Source organism: Vitis vinifera, chromosome 18, assembly GCF_030704535.1.
Source record: "Vitis vinifera cultivar Pinot Noir 40024 chromosome 18, ASM3070453v1".
NCBI lineage: Eukaryota > Viridiplantae > Streptophyta > Magnoliopsida > Vitales > Vitaceae > Vitis > Vitis vinifera.
The window spans coordinates 35,431,582-35,444,454 of NC_081822.1; the positions used below are offsets into that span (position 1 = coordinate 35,431,582).

The 12,873-nt window shown below is 33.8% G+C and overlaps 1 protein-coding gene across 4 annotated transcripts in view; it reads left to right on the forward strand.

Annotated features, from left to right (window-relative positions):
* Window positions 1–12,385, forward strand: part of LOC100249908 (SUN domain-containing protein 4) — an 85,697-nt gene extending 73,312 nt beyond the window's left edge. The window contains exons 1-6 of one of the 4 annotated variants that reach the window (XM_059734441.1): window positions 6,822–6,965; window positions 7,069–7,173; window positions 8,058–8,278; window positions 9,248–10,512; window positions 10,603–10,688; window positions 12,094–12,385. In XM_059734441.1, coding sequence (XP_059590424.1) covers window positions 8,119–8,278; window positions 9,248–10,512; window positions 10,603–10,688; window positions 12,094–12,343 — 1,761 coding nt within the window. In that variant the 5' untranslated portion in view covers window positions 6,822–6,965; window positions 7,069–7,173; window positions 8,058–8,118 and the 3' untranslated portion in view covers window positions 12,344–12,385. Of the gene's footprint in view, window positions 1–6,810; window positions 6,966–7,068; window positions 7,174–8,057; window positions 8,279–9,247; window positions 10,513–10,602; window positions 10,689–12,093 lie in introns of those variants that run through there. The other 3 variants (XM_059734442.1, XM_010645721.3, XM_059734443.1) reach the window with 3 other exon arrangements.
* Window positions 12,386–12,873: the final 488 nt, after the last annotated feature.

The following is a 12,873-nucleotide window of genomic DNA, read 5'->3' on the forward strand; positions in this document are numbered from 1 at the left end:
GTTAAGGAATAATCGCATGTATGTTAGAGAGCAGGATAAATAAATCATGTATGATAACCAAGTCAATCAAACAGATCAATCAATCCATCAGTCACATATGTGGGGCCCCCACCAAAGCCCAGTTCATTTTTGCATGGACCAAATCCGTAAATTCCATTATTCAGAATTACAAAATTTGATTCTTTGCTTATTTCAAAACATTTTTTAAAACAGAGGAGGTGTGAAAATGGCTTGCCAAAAAGAAAGTGGCAACCAATTTTTATTAAAAACGTGATTTTGGAACCTAAAGAAAATGCTCTAAGGATGAAGAAAAAGGAGGTACGTCAGCTGGATAGAATTTCGGATGTGAGACATTCGGAAAAGGTGGAACGTCGGCGGGTAGGATTCCGGGTGTGAGGCATCCGGGTGGAATGTCGGCGGAGGAGGATTCCGGGTGTGAGACATCTGGGTGGAATGTCGGCGGAGAAGGATTCCGGGTGTGAGACATCTGGGTGGAATGTCGGCGGAGAAGGATTCCGAGTGTGAGACACCCTGATGGAATGGGGGGGTGATTCTGGGAGTGAGACATCCGGAGGGAATGGCGGCGGAGAGGAGTTCTGGGAGTGAGACACCTAGATGGAACGGCGGCGGAGAGGAATTCCGGGAGTGAGACACCCCGGATGGAACGGCGGCGGAGAGGAATTCCGGGAGTGAGACACCCGGATGGAATGGTGGCGGAGAGGAATTCCGGGAGTGAGACACCCGGATGAAATGACGGCGAAGAGGAATTCCCGGTGTAAGACACCCGGATAAGGTAGAACGTTGTTATGAGTAGCATGAAGAATAGGTATGTGTTGCATGGATATGGAGGCTTGGGTGAGTGGTTTTAATGGGTATGCGAAAGGGTGAAAGACAACATGCACCCGTGAGACTCCATGCAAGTGAGGGAATGGGATGGAGAATGAATGAGAGGAAAACAGGTGTGGTGGAGGATGCTTGATTCCTACAAGCTTGAGTGAGGAAATGGATATGACGACCTAGAGAGAGAGGTGGATAGATGAACAATGGGTATGAGGATGTTGATGAGGTGAGCTTTGCTGCCATGGCAACTACTCCAGATTTTCTAGGATCTCTTTCGAGCAGGGATGAGAAAATGGATGCGTACCATGGACAGATATCAAGAAACAAGGGAAGTAGAGAAACAGAGAGTGAAAGAAGACGAATAAATAAAGAAAAATCTCAGAAAATCCATTTCATGAATCATCCATGAATCTTCTGAGCCGGTGGGTAAACCATATCAAATGCAACCACCCTCATGATTCTCAAGCATTTCATAACCACAACAGGAGCATATCAAATTAAAAGATGGACAAATCTACACAAATGCAGGCATGCATATCAACAAACAGATCAGTGGCCTTCAACATCCACCCAAAACAGCATTATGTTATGGGAAATCAATGAATAATGAGAGACGAGGAGAAAACTGCGTACATACCTGGTTCCTCAAGCAAAAAGAAATCAAGTCTCAGCTCTCTCAATGAGTTTCTCTCTCCAAAGACTCCTCAAGTAAAGCAGCTCACCCCAAATCTCTCTCTCTACCGTCAAGAACTCACTATCCCTCCTCCGTAGCTTACTCTCTCAGCTCAGAAAAGCCTCCCTTCTGAAAACATCTTTTTTTTTCTCTCTTTTTTTTGTATCTCCCTTTTCTTTCCCTTTTTCTCCTCTTCTTCTCTCCTTCCGAAAAAAAACCCCCCATTTTCTCATTTCTCCCCTAGTCCCCTCAGGCTAAAACTCTCCTCTCTTCTTCTGATTTGCTCTTTCTCCAAGCTGAACTCCCCTCTTTTTCTTCCTCCTCTTTCTTCCTTCTCTGTATCTCGGATTTGCCTTCCCAACGATCTCTGCCGCAGCCACCTTTTCTCTGCACACCTTTTGCAGCCACCTTTTTTGCACACTTCCTTCTGCAGCCACCTTTTTTGCCTGCGGGACCCCCCTTCAGAAAGTTCCTCCATGTGTCAAAGTCCTACCGCAACTCCAAAAAGCGAGGTCGATTCCTTACGGCCACTAAGGATGTGACACGTGGTTAAAAATGTGATCTGCAAAAAACAAATAGAGAAAATGAGTGACCCGTGCCTAAATGGGGGTCTACACACATAAATTTCTGACTAATATTAATTGTATTTGATTTTCTTTCATATTTTTTTATGGTAAAATCAAATATGAAAAAATAAATTTATTTATGTTATGTTTGGTTCCCAAAATTTGAGGGAAAATGTAAGGAAAAAAAAAAAAGGAGAGGCAAAATGGGAAGGAAAGAAAAAATAAAGAATATTGAAAAAAAATAAATCAATAAATCATTTTGATTCTTTACTTCAAGCTCATTTCATTCATAACTCTTTAATATAAGGATTAAATAATTTGAAAATGCATAAATTTCTAACTAATATAAGTTTCCAACTAATTTTACAATGTATTTGGTAGTGTTTTTATACCAAGTGTTTTCTTTAGAAATTTTTTTAGGAAAATCGTCATTCAAGTGTTTCTTCTGATGTTTTATAATTATAAGTGATTTTTCAATTTTTTGAAAATGTTTCCTAAAATTTGTCAAACACCTAATTTTTTTTTTCAAAAACACTTTTTAAGTCAACTGTGCTTCCTAAAAGCATTACCAAATGAACTCTTAATTATATTTGATTTTCTTTATGTTATGTTTGATTACCAGAAAATACTAATAAAAGAAAAAAAATATTAAGAAAAATGGTTTTCCCGTGTTTGGTTTCACTACACAAAATAAGAATGAAAATCAAATATTATTAAAATTAGTTAAAAAATTATATATTTTTAAATTATTTAATATTTATACAATGGAGAAAAATAAATTAAATGAGTTTGAAAAAGTATATAAAATTAATTTATTAACTTTAAATCTAATTTTTATTTTTCTTCACTTTTTCTTTTCTTTCATTTTCCCTCTCTATTTTCGTTCTTTCGTATTTTCCCTTAAATTTTTCAAAAACCAAACATAACTTAGCATTTTATTCTTTCCTTATCATCTTTTTGGAATTGCATAATTTAATTTTTTGATTTTCCCTCTTTTTTTTCTATTTTCTTTCTCAAATTTTCTCAAAACAAGCTATATATATGCTAAGGCGAAAAATTATAAATAAGACCTTCATTTAACTTATCATGATGATATAAATAATATTAGCCATTTATTTATGTAATAAATACTTTACTTAGAAATTAATTATTCACTATTCATTCTAAAATTTTTGTTCATTTATAACACTCTTAAAAGGAACAAAATCAATAATAAAAAGAAATAAAGAGCATTTTATAGACTTTCATATTAATTAATAATAATGATAATAATAAATAAAATAACAAGACAATGAACTGTTTTCTTGAAACCGGTCAAACTACTTCTCTAAAACAGACATAGTAACAGTATAATATTAATTTTTTTCTAGTTATATATATACTTACAATTTTTTTAAGTAAATTATCTTACCTTATATATTCAATTTATTGCTTTTTTTGTATTATAGTTAATTATTATTTAAATTTTGGTATAAAAATATAGGAAATAAAATTTCAAAAATGAAATAATTTAGAGAAAAAATAAATAAATTTGGAGTAAGTTCAATCTGTTCTAGATCTAGCAGGATTTGACTAGTGGTAGCTCAAGTTAAATCCAAATTTTTAAAAATGAAAATTGTAAAATTCATCATTATACTTTGATTTATATCTCAATCTAACATCTATTTTTCTTTACGTCTATTGTAAAATTGTAAAATTTTTTGTGAGATCCTGATTAAAAAACCTATGTGACAAATATGTTAACTAAAACCACATGAATATAAAATAAAGAAAAACGTGAAATTTTTAACGTGGTTTGTCGATTAATATGATCTTTACGTCTATGAAGTACATCAACACTCAACAATTCATTAATAAAAAGAAAAGAATGATTGGAATAGTTAAGTTCTTAAAAAAAAAAATCTCTCAATTACGATTGCGCTTTCTAAAGAAAAAAAAACCCAAAAAATTGTAATATGATTAAATATATAATGAGCAAAATCGTCATTCACCACATAAAGAAAATTTAAGGTTGTTGTCTGTTCAACCGAGCTCATTGAGCAACTCAATCTCTTCACAAATCCATCGAAATTCAATCTCCACATCTCAAAGCGCAATAAAACTTATTCAAACTTCATAATTCATCAATATATATAAAATTTTGGATTTATTTATTTATTTTATGAAAATTTTAAATAAAATCATTTTTTTTATAACTATATAAAATTTAAAATTTAGGAATTAAATGAAGGCGGGGTATGGTAAACTTTGTTTTGTAATTCATAATAAAATAAATAAATAAATTTATGTGAAAATTCCATCCAAACCTTTGAGATTAGTCGTGTCTAATGGTGTCGGCATCCCTTATCGACACGCGTGACGAGAAATCTAGACAAGCCACATCACCCTTCCAAATTTCCACAGCACTGGGACCCACACATGACAAGGAAAACTTAATACTACCGTCTATACGTGGAACCAGGCAATTGCTAGCATTCTCCACCTCATCATACATGTGGGCACCACCACATTCAAGTCTCTCCATTTTTGTCATTTTCTGCCTCCCACCACGTCATCCGTTCCACGTGAACGACACTTCGTCGACTTTTTTTTTTCTCTTACCGTTCTGTCAATTGGGTCTCCCCGTCAAGTACTTTAAAACCCAAAAATTTAAATAAAAAAAAATTGTAAATATTCCAAATCTATTCAAATCTTTTTAAGTTATTTAAAAAAAATTAAATTTATTATTAACTTCATAACTAATAATAACAAAAATAAAAAGAGTTAATTATATTTCATCCTCCTATTTTTCTCATTTTATTTAAAAAAAAAATCATAATTTATTCCTCATCTTAATTTAAGTCACATCTCCTTTAGAATTAATTTGAAATTTCTTCAAAATACCTTTTTTTTAATGAGAATGAATATAAATAAAAATAATAAATAAATAAATTAAAAAAATATTCAATAAAATTTTGAATTATTTTAAATTAAATATATTTAATCAAAACCTCAACACATAAATAAAATTAATTCTTTATTTTTATACATTTAAAAATATGAGGTGAAGTCAAACTATTCAACAAATTTGAAAAAACCAATTATTAAATTTTAAAAAAATAAAAAATTCTAAATTACTTTTTAAATTACAATGAAAATTCATTCAAATACTAATTATAAGCTTCTAAAACCATCCAACTCATACTTTTCTTCCACCATACTTTAGTTATTACTTTTTATTACTTTCTCCATCACTCTATCTATTAATAATCTCATTTTATTATTTAAAATTTTCAACTTTTGAATATAATAAACTAATAATATTACTTTACACATGTATCCAACTATTCCTATTGTAGGGACCCCTCCCTCTAAGAACACGTGGCACGCATCTTGCAGTGACACATGGCACGCATTGCCATCCGGGTAACCCTCATCCGGATCTTCCTATAAAGCACACATAACGCGAGTTCCCATCCGGACTGCCTCAAGGAAGAGCAAACGACGCTTACAAAGCATTGGCATCCGGACGGCTTCCATTAATGCGTCCGCTCCGCAATTCATCCGGATACCAGCATGGGCTATCCGGATATGGTTGTCCTGATCATTGACTAAAGTAAAGCAAGTCTCACACGCTATCGCAACGACCAGTCATAGCCCACGTCCCATCACCTGCAGAGTGAAAAGACAAGTTGAGGTGACAACAAGTCACTTCTCACGATCTCTGACAGCAACATCACCTACCACGGTTTCTGACAGCCGCCAATAGGGTGGCGATGACCATGCTGCCTCCGAATGTCATCATGACAAAACATAAAATATCTCCTCACCATTAATGAGAGGAACAGTACTCCTGGCACTATATATGAACCTTCACACGAAGAAGAAGGTAATCTCCTGATACCTAGTGAAAGGTCAACTGATTTATATCTCCCTCTTTTAACCATGGCTAACAAAACCATCGGAGGGTGCGTCCGGACATCCTTTCCGGATGTCTTTTGCAGGTATAACGACTAAATCAAGAACCTTTGAGGGTTGAGATCGCGTGTCCATCCATTCAGCAATTGCGTGGATCGCCAGGGACTCGAGGCATCAACACCTATTATTTAATCACTTAAACTTTTACAATTTCTTACGTCTTCAAGTATTTTCCTTATAAAAAATAAATACTTAATATTTTTTAAAATTTTTTATTTTATTTTATAATATATCACCAACAAAAAAGTAATAATAATAATAATAATAATAATAAATGATTAATTAAAAATTTTAGAATCTATTTGAAAACATAACTTATTCTCTTTAAATAAATTTTAAAAATAAAGTAAAATTGAAAATAATTTTTAAAAAATAAATAAAAATTATTTTCAAATATTTTTTAAAATAAAAGAAAAACATGAACCCTTATAGTCATGTTTTTCAAAATTTATTTTTAAGTTAAAAAAATAGTTTTTAAAAATAAGTTTTAGACTGGTCATATAATTTTAAAAATTTAAAAATATTAAATTTAAATATTATGTAAAAAAAAAAAATCCCTTTACCTTTATTTTCCTTAGGGTGGTAAGAAAGGAAAGAGCCAAGTCAACTCCACCAAGACAATAGTGGAAAGATTTCAAAAAAATTTAGAGAGAGAAATTGTTTCATCATATCTTTTTATTAACTTATTAACAAAAAAATGAGCCGTTGGTGGAGTGACAACTAATTGAATTATAATAATGATTATAAGTATAATAATAAAAACTATATGAAACTAAATACATATTCAAAAGCCTAAAGCCCTCAAAGCGGCAAGCAAACGCGGAACATTTCTCGAAACTACGTCGTTTCAGTCCTCCTTTGCTGCTCATCTCGAAAATTCCTTGAGTCATTTTTGGCGATCCCAATGCTCCCTGTGTACAGTCGTTCAGGTGGTGATGGATTGTTTTTTTTTAAAAAAAATTTGGAGTAATTTTTTATTAATTTATGGTTTTTTAAGGAAAGGGCATTGGTTTTTTTTTTCATTTTTATTAGATCTGTTGTTAGATTGTTGACGCTTGTGTCGGATTCTCTGCGATTGAGATCTGTTTCTTTTCCTCTACAGAATTCAGTTCATATGAGAATTTTGGGTTTTCGGAGGTGGGTAATCTTTGAATTGTTGATTTATGTTGTGTTTGGGTACTGGGAAAATTGAGGGAAGAAAGGAAAGGAAAAGGAAAGAAAAAGAAAAGAATTATTTTTTAAATTTCTTTTTGTTTGGTGGTGTTGGGGTTGTCGATTCAATTCGGGAGATTCGTTGGGGAAAGGATATGGGTGTGTTGTGTTCCAAGTCGAGAAAGAATATGATGGGTTTGGAGACTGAATTGATTTTCTTTTTGTTTTTCTTGCATTTCGCAGAAGCCAATCACACCTAAAATGAATGTCTGTAATGGAAGTAAAGTGGTCAATTTGAGTCATTTTACCATCAATCTTGGTGAAACAGTGTTTCTTGTGAACAAAGGGTGAATTTGCTTGCATTGAAAAATACCCATTTGAAATCCCCTGAATTGGGTGTGGATCTGAGCTTCATTCATAAGCTACATACTTGTATTTTCTCGGGAAATGTTTTCTTTATTGCTTGTGTAAGCAGATTCAAAAGTCTTTAGCTTCAATGACATACCAAATGCATTTTATATTATGTGGAGAACATGCCCATTTCTGTATATTAGAATGTTATATATTTAGAATGTCTTTTTGGTAATATTCAAATATACCCTTTACATATATGCATTTGAATTTTAGCAGTATTTTCCTTCATTCAAAGAGTAGATACTTTTGTGTGTGTGTGTGTGTGTGTGTGTAAAGGATATCCGTTACATGTATGCTTGAATGCCCATTTCAATGTACTGAATTTGACCTGGATTAGAGCTTAATTTGCAAACAAGGAACTTCTAGTTTTTGGGTTATTTTTATGGAGTATATTATATATCATACATGTTGGAATTACGAAATAAAGGCTGAGTCCTTTGTCTTGTTTGGTGTAGGTGGAGGTGTTTCTCATTCTTTTACCTGCTCTGGTTCAGCAGTAGTATGAATTGATGTACGATGCAGAGATCACGTAGAGCTCTTCTGCAACGAAGAGCTTTAGAGAAAGCTATCATCGGCCGGAGTCGGTTGTATAAGGTTTCATTGTCTTTGGTCTTTGTGTTGTGGGGCCTTGTCTTTCTTTTGAGCTTATGGATCAGTCATGGTGATGGATACCAAGGTGAGTCTCCATTTGAATTTCCTTTGTGTTAATATTGAATTCTGGAAAATTGTTTGAATATATATACCAATTGAACCCAAGCTTCTCTTTTCTTATAAGGTTATATTGGATGATTTATATAGATTTATACGTTTTGAGTTTCTATGCTGCTTCTAAGTTGTAACAGTATTTAGGCAATCAAATTCAATGCCTCTGCTTAGCATTTTCACATATAAGATTATTGTTACATCTCTCACATTGATCATCACTATGTTGTAGACAAGTTTGATCAGTTCATCAAATTCATAAAACCAGTCAATACTGTGTTTGGATCAGTTTGATAGTGAATAGAAGTACTGCTTGAGTGATTGCTTCTCAATTATGTGGACTAGTTGTTGTGATTCACCAATCAGGCTTAACTATTCTGTAGGCATGATTATGAGAAGAGCTTAACTGTTTCTGAGAAATAGGATTCAAATTTCAAACAGACCTAAATATTGCTCCCAGATGCCACACATAGTAGAAGATTGGATCTAAAGTAGTTTTTTCTGTCAGCTGACATGCTTGAACTAACACAAGTACTCTGTGTTTCGAGAACTTTACATCTTCTGTCTTATTTTTCCATGAAGCTACTGAGCCTGGCTCAAGTGGCAAGACATTGGAGGGGGGATGTGGAGCTTCCATGTACCAAAAACAAAAAAGGAAAGAGCAAGTATCTGGTCCCCCCCCCCCCCCCCCCAAAAAAAAAGAACATACTCCATGACACATAAAATTGGTCTTGCTTTGGAATTCACCATGTGTACATATCTTCTCTCACTAGCTACTCTATATCTTTTCTTTGGATTTAAGTGAATCTTTGGGCGTTTCTAGAATGCACCATTTTTAAATTTTAGTCTTATTTTAGGAAGACAATATCTTAATTTTTAAGAATTTAATATCTGTATGCATTCTTTTCTTACTAGCCACTCTCTGCTCTTTGCATGGTTTTAGATGGATCTGGCATGCCTCTCATTGGCATATCAACTTGGGATGAAGCAAAGCAGGGCCTTAATCTAGGTTCTTGTTCTGTTGATGAACATTCTTTGATAGAAACCAATTCTGACAATTCTTATGAAGGTTCCAGAAATGATGCTGAAACTAAGGATTTCACCAATGAATTACATAGCAAAGGAAATGTAAAATCTACCTTGCCTGTTGAGGAGGGATCTGAGGTGGAGAAATCCAGTTCAGATGTAAAATCCGAAAAGGATACCCCAAAGAATGACAGGTTATCCCGTGCTGTGCCACCGGGCCTTGATGAATTCAAGAGCAAGGCAATTAGTTATAAAAGTAAATCTGTAACTGGTCAGGCTGGAAACGTCATACATAGAGTAGAGCCTGGGGGTGCAGATTACAATTATGCTTCAGCTTCAAAGGGAGCGAAGGTCTTGGCTTCTAACAAGGAAGCAAAGGGTGCTTCAAATATTTTAGGCAAAGACAAGGACAAGTACCTTAGAAATCCCTGTTCTGCTGAAGAGAAATTTGTCGTTATTGAACTTTCAGAAGAAACCTTGGTGGATACTATTGAAATTGCAAATTTTGAGCATTACTCTTCTAATCCAAAAGATTTTGAGTTGCTGGGCAGTTCGGTTTTTCCAACAGATGAGTGGGTCAAGCTTGGGAATTTTACTGCTGCAAATGTGAAGCATGCTCAGAGGTTTGCTCTTCACGAGCCAAAATGGGTGAGATATCTAAAGTTAAATCTACTGAGCCATCATGGTACAGAATTCTATTGCACACTGAGTGTTGTGGAAGTATATGGAGTGGATGCTGTTGAGCGAATGCTGGAGGATTTGATCTCTGTTCAAGATAATCCATTTGTACCTGAGGAAATTACTGCTGAGAAAAAGTCAATTCCCTCCCAGCCGGAGCCCACTGAGGGTAATAATCTGTATCAGAAACCTGTTAGTGAAACAGAATCTGACCCTCTACTTGACAAACCTGAAGCTATTAAAAGTAACATGCCAGATCCAGTTGAAGAAATTCGTCATCAACAGGTTGGAAGGATGCCTGGGGACACTGTTCTTAAGATACTGATGCAAAAAGTTCAATCACTTGATTTAAGTTTGTCTGTTTTGGAGCGATACCTGGAGGATTTGAACTCCAGATATGGTAACATTTTCAAAGAATTTGACAAAGAAATTGAGGAGAAAGATGTTCTTCTGGAGAATATAAGATCAGACATAAGGAACTTCCTTGATAGCAAGGAGATTATTGTATGTAACTCACTACCTTTTCATTTTTAATTGCTTTATTTCTTTATGATGGTTGATTTTTAACTCCTACAATGTCTCATGCTCTTGCAGACCAAAGATGTCAGTGATCTTATTTCATGGAAATCCCTTGTTTCCCTACAGTTGGATAATCTACTCAAGGACAATGCTCTTCTCAGGTCGGTTTCCTTCCCTCACCATATACATCTCATCATTTACTCTATTATATTTTATAATATGAGTTTGCCTGATGACCTTACAGCTTTTTATTTTTATTTTTATTTTTTACTTTTTTGGGGGGGTTAATTTCTTGGATAAGAAAATTTATAAGCCTCTTATCTGAATAACTTTCTTTATATTTTACTTTATAATTATAAGTGATTTTTGCTACCATGTGGGTGTTTTGGCCCTGGAAATTTTCATTACATAGAAGTGCATAATTTTCAAAATTAGGCAAAATGATCTTTTTTTTGCTAGTCTTTCTTCTGTTGGGGTTGTCTCCTATGGAGCTTTAAATTCTAATTTTTCTATAAAATTTCTTACCTAGGGTTGATGCCCAAGAGAGACTTTTTAGTGCCAAGTTTCTAATCATGCTCCAAAGAAATGATGTAACTTAACCAATGAACTTCAACAGCGTAAAACGCTCCTTTAAATGAAGTTATATTAAGCCTCATATCCTAATGCCTAAGCACATGGGATAAAGGTTGACTCACCTCTAGATGTGCAGTGCTTGGATATTTTTTTAGGGATAAAACCAGCTTGAATGATCCTCTGATATATGTCAATATGCTCAAAGATATCATATTTTGGTTTGGGGGAAATGCCACCCTAAAAATAAATAAATGACAAAGTCTAAAACCGTGTAGTTGATCTATTCTTATTTCAAAATATGCATGTATCCTATCAAGTTAATCAAAAATGGATACCCTAGTTTCTACTAAAGAATGGCTTTAAAACTCGAAAACCCCCACTACTTAACAAGGCTCTTACACTTAGTCCCATTGAATTTGAAATTTAAAAGATGTTGAGAGGCATGAAGTGAAACATTCCAATTAAAAGAGGTTTGAACTTAAATTTGTCTTTAGTTTTTGCATATAAAATAAGAGAAGCCCAGGCTTTTGAGGATATAATGCTGTGTTCAATAAAACGCTTGTCTCAAAATCATTAGAGAGACAAAGAGGAGAAATTCTTTAGGTGTTGAACTGCTTCCCTTACTATTTCTTCTGTAAATATACGTTGGTACTATTATTGCTTAATCAATGATTTGTAAGCCTATGTTTGATTCCTAGAAAGTTTGAAGGAAAGAAAAAGGTAAGGAAAAAATTATAAAATTCGTATCTTATTTGATTGTGAATGGAAATTTGAAGAAAAGAAAACTATATATATGAAAAATGTGCTTTCTCTAGACCTCCCTCACCTTCTTCCAAGGCAAATCATTTTAACATTTTCCCTTCTCGCTTCCTTAACACTTTCCCTGAACCAAACATAGCCTAATGACTTCCTGATTTTCTCAAATTGTCACTTATTGTTAGGTGTCGGGTTTGTGGGTGTTTTTGCGTGCTAATTGTTGGAATTAACTTGCAGAGCGGAGGTCCAAAAGGTTCAGGAGGACCAGACACACATGGAGAATAAGGGTATTGCAGTGTTTCTTATATGCCTAATTTTCGGATTCTGGGCTTTTGCGAGGCTATTGGTAGATATGATGTTGAGTGTTTACATGGCGGTGAGTGTTAATAATAGATCAGATAAATCCAGGAATTTTTGTGGGACGAGCTCTTCCTGGGTATTCCTGCTATTGAGCTGTAGCATTATTATTGTGATCCTGTCATTATAATTATGGTAATATATTTATATATCTATATATCAATTTTCCTCAGCCTTATTTATAAAATTATATGTGACAATGATTTGGGATCATGGATTCATCATACATTAAGAAACTATCAGATCATGGGTTGAATCAAAAGATCGTATGGGTACCTTGAATAATGATCATATTTTTCTGATAATTATGCCATAGTTTGGGCTTTGGGGTGGGTTTGGAGTCTCTCTTTGAGCGTGATTTTGGATGAAAGGTTTTAATGTTTCATCGCTTTTATTTACATGTATTTTCTTTGGAAATGCTTTTAAGGTGGATGGATTAATGTCTAGATATGAACTAAGAGCCCGTTCGGCTGTGATTCTAGAAAGTATTTATAACCTTTCTAACATTTTAAAAAAAAAATTGTCATTAAAGAATTAGAGTCCATTTGACAATGATTCTAAGAAATGCTTTTAAACTTAATACTTGAAAAATTTTATCTTTAATGTATTAAAAAAGTTAGAAACACTTCTTAAAATTACTATCAAACCTATATTTTGAAA